The 20,136-nt window shown below is 38.5% G+C and overlaps 1 protein-coding gene across 4 annotated transcripts in view; it reads right to left on the bottom strand.

Moving 5' to 3' along the window:
• Positions 1-1,096: 1,096 nt before the first annotated feature.
• The window catches only part of LOC308697520 (RNA-binding motif, single-stranded-interacting protein 3-like), a 45,404-nt gene continuing 26,364 nt past the window's right edge, over positions 1,097-20,136 (bottom strand). For all 4 annotated transcript variants that reach the window (XM_081376835.1, XM_081376837.1, XM_081376836.1 and 1 more), the window contains exons 8-14: positions 18,818-18,861; positions 15,166-15,262; positions 14,445-14,495; positions 13,730-13,843; positions 7,925-7,999; positions 3,230-3,345; positions 1,097-2,062 (exon numbers count right to left, since the gene is read on the bottom strand). In XM_081376835.1, the coding sequence (XP_081232961.1) occupies positions 2,059-2,062; positions 3,230-3,345; positions 7,925-7,999; positions 13,730-13,843; positions 14,445-14,495; positions 15,166-15,262; positions 18,818-18,861 (501 nt within the window). In that variant the 3' untranslated portion in view covers positions 1,097-2,058. The remainder of the gene's footprint in view (positions 2,063-3,229; positions 3,346-7,924; positions 8,000-13,729; positions 13,844-14,444; positions 14,496-15,165; positions 15,263-18,817; positions 18,862-20,136) is intronic.

Genomic DNA, 20,136 nt, shown 5'->3' with positions numbered 1-20,136 from the left:
TGTGTGTGTGTGTGTGTGTGTGTGTGTGTGTGTGTGTGTGTGTGTTTGAGTGAGAGAGAGAGAGAGTGTGTGTGTGTGTGTGTGTGTGTGTGTGTGAGAATGAGTGAGTGTGTGTGTGTGTGTGTGTGTGTGTGTGTGTGTGTGTGAGTGAGTGAGTGAGTGAGTGAGTGAGTGAGTGAGTGTGTGTGTGTGTGTGTGTGTGTGTGTGTGTGTGTGTGTGTGTGTGTTTGAGTGAGAGAGAGAGAGTGTGTGTGTGTGTGTGTGTGTGTGTGTGTGTGTGTGTGTGTGTGTGTGTGTGTGTGTGAGAATGAGTGAGAGAGTGTGTGTGAGTGAGAGAGTGTGTGTGTGTGTGTGTGTGTGCGTGTGTGTGTGTGTGTGTGTGTGTGAGATCGTGTGTGTGAGTGAGTGAATGTGTAGTAAGACAATAAGTTGATAATTACTTAAATCATAAAAATGTAAAATGAATAAAACAATACTAATAACAAATAACAACAAAAATAATCAAAAATAAACACTAAACATTAATGTAAAACCTTAAAATAAATAATTTTAAAAGCAAAACAAATAAAAATAACATGTTTCAAATGAATTAAATCATATAAATGTACAATTAAAATAAATCAATTTAAATATGAAAACATCTAAAAATAAAACACTACAAAGTAAATCAAAGTAAAATTCAAATAAATATTTGTAACATTAAAATGATCGAAATAAACAGTAAACATGAATTAAATCATATCAATGTAAAAATCTAAATAAATCAATCTTTTAAAATAAAAAACAAACACTAAGTAAAAAATAAATAAAATCATAAAAATGTAAAATGAAAATAAATTATTTTAAAATAAACTGTACGTGTGACCATTAAGCGCCATCAGAGAACCGTAAACATTTGCATGTGTTGTTAAATTATTCAGATCTCATTTATCTCAAAGATCTTCGACGGACAGAAAATCCCACAGAATCCCTGGGAAGTTTCTTATTGTCCCGCCGGTGAGACGGCTCACACACACACACACACACACACACACACACACTGACAGCGGGTTAATGAGCGCATCATTAGAGGAGTGAAGGACAACATGAACACGGTCTGATCAGATGTGTCATTTACTGCTACATCAGTCATAGAAAACCATAATCATTCGCTTACCACAATCAAAATATCCAAATAAAACCATAATAAGATAAACAACAATAGCAGCTCTAGAAACATCATCATCATCATCATCATCATCATCATCATCATCAGAGCAAAGGTTTCTTCATCTTTGGTTTAGAAACGACTGCTGTTCGTTCACAACTACACAACACTACAGCAACTATTCCTCTATTGCTTTAGACTGAGTTCACTCTCAGCGCCACACACACACGACCCGCTCTCCTTTGAGCTTTAATCACTTTTTATAATTATTATCTGAAATGCATCGAGCAAAGCAGGCTAACACATTAAAAACACTGTAAAATGATCAAAATGTATAAAATTAAATTAAAGGAGCATGTTCATAAATTGCAGCAAACTGCTGTACTTTTTTTCCCTCTGTGAAAAATAACTCATGTAAAAACGCAATTAATTCAGGAAAATTATAATTACCTCATTTTTCTTCAAATGAAGAAAATCAGTGATATCAGGATTCAGTTCGTCCATGTTTTACACACAATACACAGGTGACTTAAGATGTGTTCAAATTAAGGCAAGTGATATTTTTGTAAATTCCAACATTTGACAGAAGAAAATCAACAATATGAAGATGCGATAGCTTAATATCTGAGGAAGACGGTCCGTGCTCTTCTTCTTATTCTACATCATCTATCCACACAGTATTCCCATATGTAGGAACTCTGAAGAAGCTTCAGTCCGACAGACATTAAAATAAAGGAAGAATCATGAAACTCTCCTCATGAGCCGCCGAGTCTTCAGTGCGTTCGTCCCGTAGGAGTGTGTGTTCACCTGTGTGTGTTCACCTGTGTGTTCATCATGAGTCATGTTTTCAGTGCAGAGCGTCTGATTCTCCATCAGAAGGAAACGCTGACGTACATCAGCTCTTCATGACGCTATCTGACAACACACACACACAACACATCAACAATGCATCTATTAACATTCAAAGCTGCTGCAAATGATGAACACATTAATCCAGCAAAGCACAAGCATCAGCCGAATGAGAGAGTTCGACAGATAAACTCATTTAAACACTCTACACTAGCGCTCGTTAACATTACTGTGTGCATTAAGTGTCATATACAGCAGTTTATACTGATGCATTACAAAATCAGATTTGCATTATCAGATTTAAATAGATTTATTATTGTTAAAAGATTTTTACATTTCAAGTTTGTATATGCACTTCATTTAATAGTATATTTTTATATATAGTTTAATGTTTCCCAATGCATTGAATTATGCATTAATGAATATTTTTTTTTGTTTAGTTTTGACCATTAAAAAATTATACAAAAGTGTATGTAAGGTGCATTAACTTAATTTATTAATATATAACATTGCATGTAATTTATTAATATATCATATTAATGTTAATTACTACATATACTAACAGATTTTACATTTCTAATTTGTATATTTATTTATTTTAATAGTATATTTTATATCTAGATGAACGATTCCAAATGCATTAACTAACACTAACAATTGTGTTTAAGTTTTGATCATTAAAAATATTGAATAAATATTAAAATATAATGTTAATGTTAATTTCTACACATACTAACAGATTTTACATTTCAAGATTGTATATTTTATTGTATTTTAATTGTATATTTTTATATATAGATGAATGATTACCAATGCATGAAATTATGCATTAACTAACGTTAACAATTGTATTTAAGTTTTGATCATTAAAACAGTTATAAATATTAAAATGTAATATTAATGTAAATTTCAACTGATACAGATTTTACATTTAAAGTCAGAATATTTTTTTAATTTTACAGTATATTCTAGACTAATGATTCCCAATGCATTAAATGATGGATAACATTAACGACCATTTAATTTCAGTTTGACCATTACAAAAATGTAATAAACATTAAAATATAATATAAATGTTAATATCTACATGTAACTATTTTAGTTTTGTCTATTAATCATGATAAAAGGCATGTAGGGTCATCAGGGTGTACAGATGTGCAGTGCTCATGTGGGGTTCACAGCTGGTCTTAAGTTGACTATGTTGATGTGAAGTATGTAGTGTGCAGTGCGCACTTGGACTGGTAGGAGCAGGGTTGAATGAGGTCACTGGTTTCCACGGTGATCTGTTGCTGTGGTACGTGGATGTCATGTGATGAGGGAGTCTGTGGAGGAGCTTCTGTTAATACACCCTGAGAACAGGAAGTGACATCATCATTCAGGAAGTGCACAGGTAGGTACATGTATTGAGTAGGGCTGCACGGTTAATCCAGAGAATGTCTAATAAGAGGAGAAGTGTCACTCTCAGTAAACTTCCGGCTTCTGAACTGGTTGCAGTTCCACTCTGGCTCCACATGAGGGCGCTCACAGGACGAGTGCAGGATGAATGGAGGTCTATGGCGCTATACCCCTCAAAATCCACTTTTCTCAGGATATAATTATTTGTCTAGTAATTTGAATGTTGTATTCGAAAGGAGATACAAAGAAATTACACATTGCTGGGTGTTTTTTAGAGTCACTTATTTGCTTTAAAAGGTCTTTTAAATCGTACGACCAGAGATACTGCTTTACGGCAATCCTTCAGTCACTTTGGTGTTTTCGCGCTCTGCACTTTCTTTTCTCTCGAGGCATCGACAACACAGCTGACACAGGTAAACACACAACACAGCTGACACAGGCAAACACACAACACAGCTGACACAGGCAAACACACAACACAGCTGACACAGGGAAACACACAACACAGCTGACACAGGCAAACACACAACACAGCCGACACAGGCAAACACACAACACAGCCGACACAGGTAAACACACAACACAGCCGACACAGGTAAACACACAACACAGCTGACACAGGCAAACACACAACACAGCTGACACAGGCAAACACACAACACAGCTGACACAGGTAAACACACAACACAGCTGACACAGGTAAACACACAACACAGCCGACACAGGTAAACACACAACACAGCTGACACAGGCAAACACACAACACAGCTGACACAGGGAAACACACAACACAGCTGACACAGGGAAACACACAACACAGCTGACACAGGTAAACACACAACACAGCTGACACAGGGAAACACACAACACAGCTGACACAGGGAAACACACAACACAGCTGACACAGGTAAACACACAACACAGCTGACACAGGCAAACACACAACACAGCTGACACAGGGAAACACACAACACAGCTGACACAGGGAAACACACTACACAGCTGACACAGGTAAACACACAACACAGCTGACACAGGCAAACACACAACACAGCTGACACAGGCAAACACACATCACAGCTGACACAGGCAAACACACAACACAGCTGACACAGGTAAACACACAACACAGCTGACACAGGTAAACACACATCACAGCTGACACAGGTAAACACACAACACAGCTGACACAGGTAAACACACATCACAGCTGACACAGGCAAACACACATCACAGCTGACACAGGCAAACACACAACACAGCTGACACAGGGAAACACACAACACAGCTGACACAGGGAAACACACAACACAGCTGACACGGGTAAACACACAACACAGCTGACACGGGTAAACACACAACACAGCTGACACGGTAAACACACAACACAGCTGACACAGGTAAACACACAACACAGCTGACACAGGGAAACACACAACACAGCTGACACAGGCAAACACACAACACAGCTGACACAGGCAAACACACAACACAGCTGACACAGGCAAACACACAACACAGCTGACACAGATAAACACACAACACAGCTGACACAGATAAACACACAACACAGCCGACACAGGTAAACACACAACACAGCCGACACATGTAAACACACAACACAGCCGACACAGGCAAACACACAACACAGCTGACACAGGCAAACACACAACACAGCTGACACAGGGAAACACACAACACAGCTGACACAGGGAAACACACAACACAGCTGACACAGGCAAACACACAACACAGCTGACACAGGGAAACACACAACACAGCTGACACAGGGAAACACACAACACAGCTGACACAGGTAAACACACAACACAGCTGACACAGGCAAACACACAACACAGCTGACACAGGGAAACACACAACACAGCTGACACAGGGAAACACACTACACAGCTGACACAGGTAAACACACAACACAGTTGACACAGGCAAACACACAACACAGCTGACACAGGCAAACACACATCACAGCTGACACAGGCAAACACACAACACAGCTGACACAGGTAAACACACAACACAGCTGACACAGGTAAACACACATCACAGCTGACACAGGTAAACACACAACACAGCTGACACAGGTAAACACACATCACAGCTGACACAGGCAAACACACATCACAGCTGACACAGGCAAACACACAACACAGCTGACACAGGGAAACACACAACACAGCTGACACAGGGAAACACACAACACAGCTGACACGGGTAAACACACAACACAGCTGACACGGGTAAACACACAACACAGCTGACACGGTAAACACACAACACAGCTGACACAGGTAAACACACACAACACAGCTGACACAGGGAAACACACAACACAGCTGACACAGGCAAACACACAACACAGCTGACACAGGCAAACACACAACACAGCTGACACAGGCAAACACACAACACAGCTGACACAGGCAAACACACAACACAGCTGACACAGGCAAATACACAACACAGCTGACACAGGCAAATACACAACACAGCTGACACAGATAAACACACAACACAGCTGACACAGGTAAACACACAACACAGCCGACACATGTAAACACACAACACAGCCGACACAGGCAAACACACAACACAGCTGACACAGGCAAACACACAACACAGCTGACACAGGCAAACACACAACACAGCTGACACAGGCAAACACACAACACAGCTGACACAGGCAAACACACAACACAGCTGACACAGGCAAACACACAACACAGCTGACACAGGCAAACACACAACACAGCTGACACAGGCAAACACACAACACAGCCGACACAGGCAAACACACAACACAGCCGACACAGGCAAACACACAACACAGCCGACACAGGCAAACACACAACACAGCTGACACAGGTAAACACACAACACAGCTGACACAGGCAAACACACAACACAGCTGACACAGGCAAACACACGACACAGCTGACACAGACAAACACACAACACAGCTGACACAGGCAAACACACAACACAGCCGACACAGGCAAACACACAACACAGCCGACACAGGCAAACACACAACACAGCCGACACAGGCAAACACACAACACAGCCGACACAGGTAAACACACAACACAGCTGACACAGGTAAACACACGTGCTAAAAGAGTTTTTGTTTTGTTGTTTTAAAAGACCATCAAGCGGTATCTCTGGTCGTAATCAGTCCTTCACTGACCAATCAGCGTTCATTAGCAGAATGCTAGTGTGTTATGGGCAACAACAACTCAACCTGTAAGAAATCGAAAGGACATAAGTACTCGTTCATTCAACTTTCGACCTATAACCCATGTTGAACTTGCAAAACCTACAATCAAATCTGAGATTTCTCAACGGCAATCGGGTGAAAGAGACAAATTTAGCCGTCTAGCGCATAGACTCCCATTCATTCTGCACTCATGGGTGATCGCCCCCAGTGGACCTCTGGTGGAACTACAACCAACATTCGGTACAATAGGACTTAATCGGGAGTGGCCAGGCTCTCCGTAGGCGGGCTCTGGTTAATCGTAATAATAAAACCAGAATAAGTACGATAGTCAAATCGTGAAGGCTGCTATTTAATTTAATAAAAATATGCGCTGCGTGTTTCAGAGCGAAGTATTCTGTGTTCATTTACACGTGAGCAGCTCGAGATCCAGTGTTTTCTGTGGCTTGCTCCACTCAAACTCATATTATACTGCATTTTAGTAATGGAATTTTACAGTTATTATAATAACACTAATTAATATTTAATTGACATTGATGTATAATGACAAACTTTTGGGCCAAACAGTGCAGCCCTACAAACAATTTTACAGTTGTACAGTACAATAAAATTACTATTATGCTTAGATTATCTTGCTTAAATACTCAACACTAAAGTGAAATCTAACAATAGCAATACTTTGTTTAATATTTGTATTTGGTGATAATTATTATCATTATATTGATATTAAAATATAATGACAAATTTAGTGCAAATAGTGCAGCCCTACAAACAATTTTATAGTTGCACTACATAACTATTATATTTGCTTTAATCTTTTTTTATTTTACAGTGGAATACAACAATAGCAATATTTCTTACTTTGTTTCATATTATCATTTAATAATATAAAAAAATAGTTATATTAATGTATAAATCACAAAATTTTGGGCCAAATAATGCAGCTCTACAAACAATTTTAAAATTCTACTGTAGAAAATGTATTATATTATTTTGCTCAAATAATATTTTTATATATTGTACCGTGGAATATTACAATAGTAATATTTCTTATTTTATTTATTAAATAACAACAACAAAAACAACACTACTACTAATAATAATAACTATTATCATTATTATTATAGTCATATTGATTTGGGGCTAAATAGTGCAGCCCTATGAACAAGCACACCAAACCTGCAATATTTATTAGAAAATTTCCAGTTAGATATTGTCCCTCATACGGTGTCTGAATATTGAGAAGGAGGGTCTAGAGCTCTATATTTAACACACATTATCATGAAATGTGTGAGATTTACCTCTACTGGAAGTGCTGAGCGAGGGACCGGCGTCAACTGATGGATGAACGATCCTTGCAAAGGGGCCGTTATGTACTGAAACACACACACACACACACACACACACACACACACACACACACACACACACACACACACACACACACACACACACACACACACACACTCTCAGTTCTCCTGATGTCCTGCAGAGGGCGCTGACTGATCAAGAGCTTCAGATCAAGCAGTCCTTCCCGTGTGTGTGTGTGTGTGTGTGTGTGTGTGTGTGTGTGTGTGTGTGTGTGTGTGTGTGTGCGCGTAAAGGATGGTTCAGCTGTCAGTGCTAATGAGTGGAGTTAAAGGGTGTGGTCACGGGTGATTAACTTCTGTACTGGAGCACAGAGTAAAACTACATCAGTGTCACAGCACTGAAGACTAACTGCAACGATGAGCTCGCACGCGCACACACACACACACGCACGCACGCACGCACGCACGCACGCACGCACGCACGCACACACACACACACACACACACACACACACACACACACACACACACACACTGTTCTACTTTTCACAGGTTTTGACCTTTTCTGTGTGTTTCTCAGGTTTAAAGCACACCAGAGTCACAATGATGCATTACATGATAAACTGCTTTCATTCAGGTCCTGTAGTGAACATTCATGTATTTCTGCATCAGCGTTTTACATCTGAAATACTGAGAGATTGTTAAAACTGAATCTCTGATGGAGTGTCGTCTGAAGGGAAAGTGTGTGTGTTGTAGTTTACACACACACACACACACACACACACACACACACACACACACACACACACACACACACACACACACACACACACACACACACACACACACACACACACACACACACACACACACAGATGGGGCAGATGGTGTGTGTTTGATGACAGAGAGGGTTCAGCAGGGTGTTTTGAGACAGAATACGTGAATCAGGTTCTAAATGACCTTGCACACACACACAACACATTCAACACACTCCCATCCATGTATTAACCCTAAACACTCCAGGTATTTCTAGATGCAGGCATCGCCGTGAGGTAAACTTTCTTTTCTTGCAACTCTTAGATGTGGGAAACAATCTGGTATTTAGTCCGGTATATAGACCTGTAGTGTATATAGACCTATGTTGTATAGTCCTCTATATAGGCCTGTATTTCTGGTATTATCTGGTATTTAGTCTTGTATATAGTTCCATATGCAGTCTGGTTTTTAATCTGGTTTATAGTCTAGTATATAGTTAGGTCAATAGTCAGGTTTGTAGTTTTGTATAGTCCTCTAAATAGGGCTGTGTAAAGTCCAGTATATAGTCCTATATATGGGCCTGTATATATTCTTCTATATAGGCATGTGTATAGTCATCTATATAGGCATGTGTATAGTCCTCTATATAGGCATGTGTATAGTCCTCTATATAGGCATGTGTATAGTCCTCTATATAGGCATGTGTATAGTCCTCTATATAGGCATGTGTATAGTCTTCTATATAGGCATGTGTATAGTCCTCTATATAGGCATGTGTATAGTCTTCTATATAGGCATGTGTATAGTCCTCTATATAGGCATGTGTATAGTCCTCTATATAGGCATGTGTATAGTCCTCTATATAGGCATGTGTATTAGTCCTCTATATATGCATGTGTATAGTCCTCTATATATGCATGTGTATAGTCCTCTATATAGGCATGTGTATAGTCCTCTATATAGGCATGTGTATAGTCCTCTATATAGGCATGTGTATAGTCCTCTATATAGGCATGTGTATAGTCCTCTATATAGGCATGTGTATAGTCCTCTATATAGGCATGTGTATAGTCTTCTATATAGGCATGTGTATAGTCCTCTATATAGGCATGTGTATAGTCCTCTATATAGGCATGTGTATAGTCCTCTATATAGGCATGTGTATAGTCCTCTATATAGGCATGTGTATAGTCCTCTATATAGGCATGTGTATAGTCCTCTATATAGGCATGTGTATAGTCCTCTATATATGCATGTGTATAGTCCTCTATATAGGCATGTGTATAGTCCTCTATATAGGCATGTGTATAGTCCTCTATATAGGCATGTGTATAGTCTTCTATATAGGCATGTGTATAGTCTTCTATATAGGCATGTGTATAGCCTTCTACATAGCCATGTGTATAGTCCTCTATATAGGCATGTGTATAGTCCTCTATATAGGCATGTGTATAGTCCTCTATATAGGCATGTGTATAGTCCTCTATATAGGCATGTGTATAGTCCTCTATATAGGCATGTGTATAGTCCTCTATATAGGCATGTGTATAGTCCTCTATATAGGCATGTGTATAGTCTTCTATATAGGCATGTGTATAGTCCTCTATATAGGCATGTGTATAGTCTTCTATATAGGCATGTGTATAGTCTTCTATATAGGCATGTGTATAGTCCTCTATACAGGCATGTGTATAGTCCTCTATATAGGCATGTGTATAGTCCTCTATATAGGCATGTGTATAGTCCTCTATATAGGCATGTGTATAGTCCTCTATATAGGCATGTGTATAGTCCTCTATATAGGCATGTGTATAGTCCTCTATATAGGCATGTGTATAGTCATCTATATAGGCATGTGTATAGTCATCTATATAGGCATGTGTATAGTCCTCTATATAGGCATGTGTATAGTCCTCTATATAGGCATGTGTATAGTCCTCTATATATGCATGTGTATAGTCCTCTATATAGGCATGTGTATAGTCTTCTATATAGGCATGTGTATAGTCTTCTATATAGGCATGTGTATAGTCCTCTATACAGGCATGTGTATAGTCCTCTATATAGGCATGTGTATAGTCTTCTATATAGGCATGTGTATAGTCCTCTATATAGGCATGTGTATAGTCCTCTATATAGGCATGTGTATAGTCCTCTATATAGGCATGTGTATAGTCTTCTATATAGCCATGTGTATAGTCATCTATATAGGCATGTGTATAGTCTTCTATATAGCCATGTGTATAGTCTTCTATATAGGCATGTGTATAGTCCTCTATATAGGCATGTGTATAGTCCTCTATATAGGCATGTGTATAGTCCTCTATATAGGCATGTGTATAGTCCTCTATATAGGCATGTGTATAGTCCTCTATATAGGCATGTGTATAGTCCTCTATATAGGCATGTGTATAGTCTTCTATATAGGCATGTGTATAGTCCTCTATATAGGCATGTGTATAGTCTTCTATATAGGCATGTGTATAGTCTTCTATATAGGCATGTGTATAGTCCTCTATACAGGCATGTGTATAGTCCTCTATATAGGCATGTGTATAGTCCTCTATATAGGCATGTGTATAGTCCTCTATATAGGCATGTGTATAGTCCTCTATATAGGCATGTGTATAGTCCTCTATATAGGCATGTGTATAGTCCTCTATATAGGCATGTGTATAGTCATCTATATAGGCATGTGTATAGTCATCTATATAGGCATGTGTATAGTCCTCTATATAGGCATGTGTATAGTCCTCTATATAGGCATGTGTATAGTCCTCTATATATGCATGTGTATAGTCCTCTATATAGGCATGTGTATAGTCTTCTATATAGGCATGTGTATAGTCTTCTATATAGGCATGTGTATAGTCCTCTATACAGGCATGTGTATAGTCCTCTATATAGGCATGTGTATAGTCTTCTATATAGGCATGTGTATAGTCCTCTATATAGGCATGTGTATAGTCCTCTATATAGGCATGTGTATAGTCCTCTATATAGGCATGTGTATAGTCTTCTATATAGCCATGTGTATAGTCATCTATATAGGCATGTGTATAGTCCTCTATATAGGCATGTGTATAGTCTTCTATATAGCCATGTGTATAGTCTTCTATATAGGCATGTGTATAGTCTTCTATATAGGCATGTGTATAGTCCTCTATATAGGCATGTGTATAGTCATCTATATAGGCATGTGTATAGTCTTCTATATAGGCATGTGTATAGTCCTCTATATAGGCATGTGTATAGTCCTCTATATAGGCATGTGTATAGTCATCTATATAGGCATGTGTATAGTCCTCTATATAGGCATGTGTATAGTCTTCTATATATGCATGTGTATAGTCCTCTATATATGCATGTGTATAGTCCTCTATATAGGCATGTGTATAGTCCTCTATATAGGCATGTGTATAGTCATCTATATAGGAATGTGTATAGTCCTCTATATAGGCATGTGTATAGTCATCTATATAGGCATGTGTATAGTCTTCTATATAGGCATGTGTATAGTCCTCTATATAGGCATGTGTATAGTCATCTATATAGGCATGTGTATAGTCTTCTATATAGGCATGTGTATAGTCCTCTATATAGGCATGTGTATAGTCCTCTATATAGGCATGTGTATAGTCTTCTATATAGGCATGTGTATAGTCCTCTATATAGGCATGTGTATAGTCCTCTATATAGGCATGTGTATAGTCATCTATATAGGCATGTGTATAGTCATCTATATAGGAATGTGTATAGTCCTCTATATAGGCATGTGTATAGTCATCTATATAGGCATGTGTATAGTCTTCTATATAGGCATGTGTATAGTCCTCTATATAGGCATGTGTATAGTCATCTATATAGGCATGTGTATAGTCTTCTATATAGGCATGTGTATAGTCCTCTATATAGGCATGTGTATAGTCCTCTATATAGGCATGTGTATAGTCTTCTATATAGGCATGTGTATAGTCCTCTATATAGGCATGTGTATAGTCCTCTATATAGGCATGTGTATAGTCATCTATATAGGCATGTGTATAGTCTTCTATATAGGCATGTGTATAGTCCTCTATATAGGCATGTGTATAGTCCTCTATATAGGCATGTGTATAGTCCTCTATATAGCCATGTGTATAGTCTTCTATATAGGCATGTGTATAGTCCTCTATATAGGCATGTGTATAGTCCTCTATATAGGCATGTGTATAGTCTTCTATATAGGCATGTGTATAGTCCTCTATATAGGCATGTGTATAGTCCTCTATATAGGCATGTGTATAGTCATCTATATAGGCATGTGTATAGTCTTCTATATAGGCATGTGTATAGTCCTCTATATAGGCATGTGTATAGTCCTCTATATAGGCATGTGTATAGTCCTCTATATAGGCATGTGTATAGTCCTCTATATAGGCATGTGTATAGTCTTCTATATAGGCATGTGTATAGTCCTCTATATAGGCATGTGTATAGTCCTCTATATAGGCATGTGTATAGTCATCTATATAGGCATGTGTATAGTCTTCTATATAGGCATGTGTATAGTCCTCTATATAGGCATGTGTATAGTCATCTATATAGGCATGTGTATAGTCTTCTATATAGGCATGTGTATAGTCCTCTATATAGGCCTATATATTGTCTAGTAAATAGTTCTGCCAATAGTCAGGTTTTTAGTCTTGTATATATTCCAGTATATGTCCTGTGTATAGTCCTGGTATATTAAGTCTATAGTCCTGGTATATAGTTAAGTCTATAGTCCTAATATAATAAGTCTATAGTCCTGGTATATAGTTAAGTCTATAGTCCTGGTATATTAAGTCTATAGTCCTGGTATATAGTTAAGTCTATAGTCTTGTGCATAGATCGGAATATAGTGTGGGAAATAGTCAGGTTCATATTCTGACCAAGAACCAATTAGACAGTCTGACTGACATGGACAGCGACCAAACACAGCTGATGTTTTTCTGTAGCATTTAGTGGAGAGTAAACCTGAAGTCAGAGCAGACACGACTCATGACATATATAACTCACGTTAGCAGCAGATCCCAGTGTGAGCTGGTTCATCTGTGGTGTCAGTGAAGTCATCATGGTCACTGGTGGAGCCGATACGCCACTGTGATCGAGTCCTGGACTGATGATCGACCCCTACACACACACAGATCAGTGCCACTGTTGCCAGGTTTTTAACCACTTGTTTTTATAGACTGAGTTTGAGTTGTGTAAAAATAAATTAAACTTCACCACAGAACAGACTGATATTGATTTAGTGAATATAAGCGTTGGTTATGGTTAGCTGATTCCATATTATGTGGCTGATCTGGAACAATTCATCCGTCTGGCTTTAATTCGGTGACAGAATGTGAGCTGAACAAAGTCAATAAATGATTTAAACGCTCAAGAAACAGCAAGAGAAACATGGTACAGAATGTGTGTATCTTACGGTGGGTCTCACCGCAGTTGTGTCAAAATAACTCATATTAAAAACGAAGAAACAACCTCCATGTGTAAAACTACTCAGGAATTCAATATTCTCACGATCACATCAGAAATGCTAGAAACATTTGCCCCTAAAGTCCACTTATAATGCTCAGTTAAGGTTTCTAGCACCAAAAACAGTCACAATTTAGTTTTTCAATATCATTTTCAGCCTCTCTAATGCCTACAGTTAAACAGTAACTGCTACTGTGCCTTTAAGACTTGTGCATGTAAAAGGTTATATAGAGATGAAAGGTCAGAGGTCACTTACTGTCGGTTGCATGACATACTGATGTTGGGGCATCCATGCCGTACTCTGAACCTGTGAGCGACAAGAAACACAAACATGAGTTCACAAAACATAAACACTGTCCACACACACACACACACACACACACACACACACACACACACACACACACACACACGACACATTCAAGGTGCTGAAGATGATCTACACAAGATGACCTTTACTGTTATATACACACATACATACATATACCCGTATATGAGATGCATCATTACACAGATATGAATGGTTTAATTTGAACATATTGTTTAATTAGTAGTGTAAATGTGTGTTTGCTGTGAACAGCCAGGAGAACAGAAGACGATGTTCCTCTGCGCTGAGACTGATAAATCAATCTGAGAGTGATGGATTACAGCTCTTCTTCATCTGACAGCGCCTTCTTCTCTCGTTCTCTCATCTGTTAGTCAAATCTCCTGTTCAACATGACCGTCAGAGCAACAACTGAATCCGGAGACAGTTCCTCACACACACACACACACACACACACACACACACGTTTATGAAGACTATGTGGAGGTGAAGGTGTCTGTCCCTGATCATATTCATTACATGAACTCAAATGTGTTTCCAGCTCACAGGAGATCAGAGCATGCGTGTTTGACACGTGGAATCACACACACACACACACACACACACACACACACACACACACACACACACACACACACACACACACACTCACCTGATAAGTCGACACAGGTGAAGTGGTGATGAACGGAGTGATAGATGCCTGCGCAATCATCCGGTTAGTAGTAATACTATATGGAGAGGAGTAGAAACTGCAGAGACAAACACAGGTTTATGAACAGAGCAGAGACTTTATTTTAAAAGAGTGTGTGTGTGTGTGTGTGTATATATATACACAGTATATATGAAGAGTTCAGATGCAAAAGCCTATATATATATATATATACACACTGTATATGCACATACTGTACACATACACACACACACACACACATATATATACACTCACCTAAAGGATTATTAGGAACACCTGTTCAATTTCTCATTAATGCAATTATCTAATCAATCAATCACATGGCAGTTGCTTCAATGCATTTAGGGGTGTGGTCCTGGTCAAGACAATCTCCTAATTATAGATGCGTACCAAGAGTAATATATATGCATACTCCTATATGGATTATTCCTCAGCCAGTAGTAGATTTAACATTACTGGAGATAAGACAGAGTGAAGGAATTAATGAGATGGAAGTAATGAGAGCAAATGAGTATTTAAGAATAACGTATGGAGATAATATACAGATTTACACAGATGCTTCCAAAAAAGGAAGTAGAATAGGAGTGGCAGGCAATGTGCCAAAGTTAATGGTGAAGTAAAAAGCTAGAATTAGTGATCAGTTGTCAGTATATACAGGTGAGTTGATGGCTATTCTGCTAGGAGTACAAATAATTAAGGAAAGGAAAATTAAAAATGCAGTCATATGTTCAGATTCTTATTCAGCAATAATTAGTATTGATAATCAAAAATCTGAATCAAGACCAGATTTAATCATGGAAATTCTTCAAAATCTATTTGAATTGAACCAAATTAAAATAGAGGTACAGTTTATGTGGGTCCCAGCTCATGTGGGAATTAAAGGCAATGAGGAAGCAGATAAATTAGCTAAACAAGCAGTAGATGAAGGGATGGTAGAAATTGAGTTATCATATAGTTTAAAAGAAATTAAATCAGTAATAAAAGAGAAAATGATTGAAAAGTGGCAACAATATTGGGATAGTGAGAGTAAAGGGAGACATTTATATGCAATACAAAAGAAAGTGGGAAAAGGTAGAAAAAGAGGGAGAAATAGAAGGGAGGAAAGTATAATTACAAGACTAAGGGTGGGACATACCGGTTTGAATAAAACATTACATTTAATATCTAAGCATCCAATGGGTTTGTGTGAGAAATGTGGACAGAGTGAAACTGTAGAACATGTAATTATTAATTGTAATGGATATGATGAAGAAAGAGAAGTGCTAAGAGAAGAATTATGGATGAATGAAGGGAAAGAGTTCACATTAGAGAATATATTAGACTCAGATATAGGAAATAGTACGGTTAATGTGTTGTTTCAGTTTTTGAATAATACTGGTTTAATGAAGAGAATGTAGGATTAATATGTATTTAGGCTTATAGAGAGAGGTAGAAGATGCGGATGAGGTATAGTGTGAGATAGGGTAATTCAATCTGGAGGTAAATAAGGTTACGGATGGGAAGCGGGAGTTAAAGGGAAGTGGGGTGGAAGCTGGAGGAGCTGAACACGCAGTGCCAGTGGGTTTTTTTTTTTTTTTGGGGGGGGGGGGGGATGTGCTTAGAAATGTTAAGAGATAGGAATGTTTCTGATCCAAGCTCCAAGCTACTGGATGATGGCAGTAGTGCACTGTTAAGTGCGGTTGCCAATAAAACGAAAAAGAAGAAGAAGAAGAAGAAGACAATCTCCTGAACTCCAAACTGAATGTCAGAATGGGAAAGAAAGGTGATTTAAGCAATTTTGAGCATGGCATGGTTGTTGGTGCCAAACGGGCCGGTCTGAGTATTTCACAATCTGCTCAGTTACTGGGATTTTCACGCACAACCATTTCTAGGGTTTACAAAGAATGGTGTGAAAAGGGAAAAACATCCAGTATGCGGCAGTCCTGTGGGCGAAAATGCCTTGTTGATGCTAGAGGTCAGAGGAGAATGGGCCGACTGATTCAAGCTGATAGAAGAGCAACTTTGACTAAAATAACCACTCGTTACAACCGAGGTATGCAGCAAAGCATTTGTGAAGCCACAACACACACAACCTTGAGGCGGATGGGCTACAACAGCAGAAGACCCCACCGGGTACCACTCATCTCCACTACAAATAGGAAAAAGAGGCTACAATTTGCACGAGCTCACCAAAATTGGACAGTTGAAGACTGGAAAAATGTTGCCTGGTCTGATGAGTCTCGATTTCTGTTGAGACATTCAGATGGTAGAGTCAGAATTTGGCGGAAACAGAATGAGAACATGGATCCATCATGCTTTGTTACCACTGTGCAGGGTGGTGGTGGTGGTGGTGTAATGGTGTGGGGGATGTTTTCTTGGCACACTTTAGGCCCCTTTGTGCCAATTGGGCATCGTTTAAATGCCACGGCCCACCTGAGCATTGTTTCTGACCATGTCCATCCCTTTATGACCACCATGTACCCATCCTCTGATGGCTACTTCCAGCAGGATAATGCACCATGTCACAAAGCTCGAATCATTTCAAATTGGTTTCTTGAACATGACAATGAGTTCACTGTACTAAAATGGCCCCCACAGTCACCAGATCTCAACCCAATAGAGCATCTTTGGGATGTGGTGGAACGGGAGCTTTTTGCCCTGGATGTGCATCCCACAAATCTCCATCAACTGCACAATGCTATCCTATCAATATGGGCCAACATTTCTAAAGAATGCTTTCAGCACCTTGTTGAATCAATGCCACGTAGAATTAAGGCAGTTCTGAAGGCGAAAGGGGGTCAAACACAGTATTAGTATGGTGTTCCTAATAATCCTTTAGGTGAGTGTGCATATATGCACTAATGCTACATTTTTCTAAATGTCAGTCATTTAATAACAAACAAGTATTCATTACTTCAATGAGCTCATGGTTTCTGCCTTAATTATTGCATTGTTTAAATGAATACATTTTTATCTAACTGTGATTTGTATATGTACATTTCTGAAATACATAACTTAGACAGTTTCCTCTGATAACAGATCACTCTAAATGTGAAATGTGGACTTTCTGTGCATTTTATGTAAAGCTGCTTTGAAACGATGTGTATTGTGAAAAGCTCTATACAAATAAATGTGAATTGAATTATACACACACACACACACACACACACACACACACACACACACACACACACACGCACGCACGCATATATATATATATATATATAAAATGTAAACTATAATTTGCATTTATACATATTAAATCCACATATTAAATTCACTTTAACTATAATAGTTTTTCAATGATACTGAAGTAACAGTGGTTTAAATGATGGCATTGGCTGCATCCTGTAGGCGGTGCTGTGGAGCTCAACTTGGAAAAAATCAGAGATGACAGGAACTGATCTCGAATCAGACAGGATGTTTCGTTAGGAGACGGACACAGAAAACAGGAAGTGAGGGATTTCCTGTAAGCAAAACACACTGGGAGAGGCAATCTTTCCTCCTGTCTCTCTCTTCTCATCTGTCTGTACAAGTGTGTGTGTGTGTGTGTGTGTGTGTGTGTGTGTGTGTGTGTGTGTGTGTGTGTGTGTGTGTGTGTGTGTGTGTGTGTGTGTGTGTGTGTCTGTCGTACCCGTTCTGCATGACGGCAGGCTCATATGTGAGTGTCATTCCCGTCTGCAGAGACACACAGAGAAGCGTTAACATGAAATCACGATGTGTGAACAGTGGCTGTCAGTCTCTTTCTAATCCAGTTTCAGCTGAAGAGTGTCACTCCATCACATGAGCAATTATACATTTATACATGACAGTTTATGATAATGAGAGCGAGTTTAAAGGGATAGTTCACCCAAAAATGAAAATTATCCCATGATTTACTCACCCTCAAGTCATCATAGGTGTATATGACATTCTTCTTTCAGACGAACACAATCAGTTATATTAAAAAATGTCCTGACTCTTCCAAGCTTTATAATGGCAGTGAATGGCTGTTTCTGTTTTGAAGTCCATAAAAATGCATCTATCCATGATAAAAGTGCATTTATCCATCATAAAAGTGCATCTATCATCATAAAAATGCATCTATCCATGATAAAAGTGCATCTATCCATCATAAAAGTGAATCTATCCATCATAAAAGTGCATCTATCCATCATAAAAGTGAATCTATCCATCATAAAAGTGCATCTATCATCACAAAAGTGTATCTATGATCATAAAAGTGCATCTGTCATCATAAAAGTGCATCTATCCATGATAAAAGTGCATCTATCCATCATAAACGTGCATCTTTCCATCATAAAAGTGCATCTATCATCACAAAAGTGCATCTATCCATCATAAAAGTGCATCTATCCATCCCAAAAGTGCATCTATCCATCATAAAAGTGCATCTATCATCACAAAAGTGCATCTATCATCATCAAAATGCATCTATCCATCATAAAAGTGTATCTATTCATCATAAAAGTGCATCTATCCATCATAAAAGTGCATCTATCATCACAAAAGTGCATCTATTATCATAAAAGTGCATCTATCCATCATAAAAGTGCATCTATTATCATAAAAGTGCATCTATCCATCATAAAAGTGCATCTATTATCATAAAAGTGCATCTATCCATCATAAAAGTGCATCTATTATCATAAAAGTGCATCTATCATCACAAAAGTGTATCTATGATCATAAAAGTGCATCTGTCATCATAAAAGTGCATCTATCCATGATAAAAGTGCATCTATCCATCATAAACGTGCATCTTTCCATCATAAAAGTGCATCTATCATCACAAAAGTGCATCTATCCATCATAAAAGTGCATCTATCCATCCCAAAAGTGCATCTATCCATCATAAAAGTGCATCTATCATCACAAAAGTGCATCTATCATCATCAAAATGCATCTATCCATCACAAAAGTGCATCTATCATCATCAAAGTGCATCTATCA

This window comes from Scardinius erythrophthalmus (assembly GCF_964197995.2).
Source record: "Scardinius erythrophthalmus genome assembly, chromosome: 10".
NCBI classification, from domain to species: Eukaryota; Metazoa; Chordata; class Actinopteri; order Cypriniformes; family Leuciscidae; genus Scardinius; species Scardinius erythrophthalmus.
The sequence above is the reverse complement of the archived record's forward strand: the minus strand, read 5'-3'. Positions and strand labels throughout refer to the sequence as shown.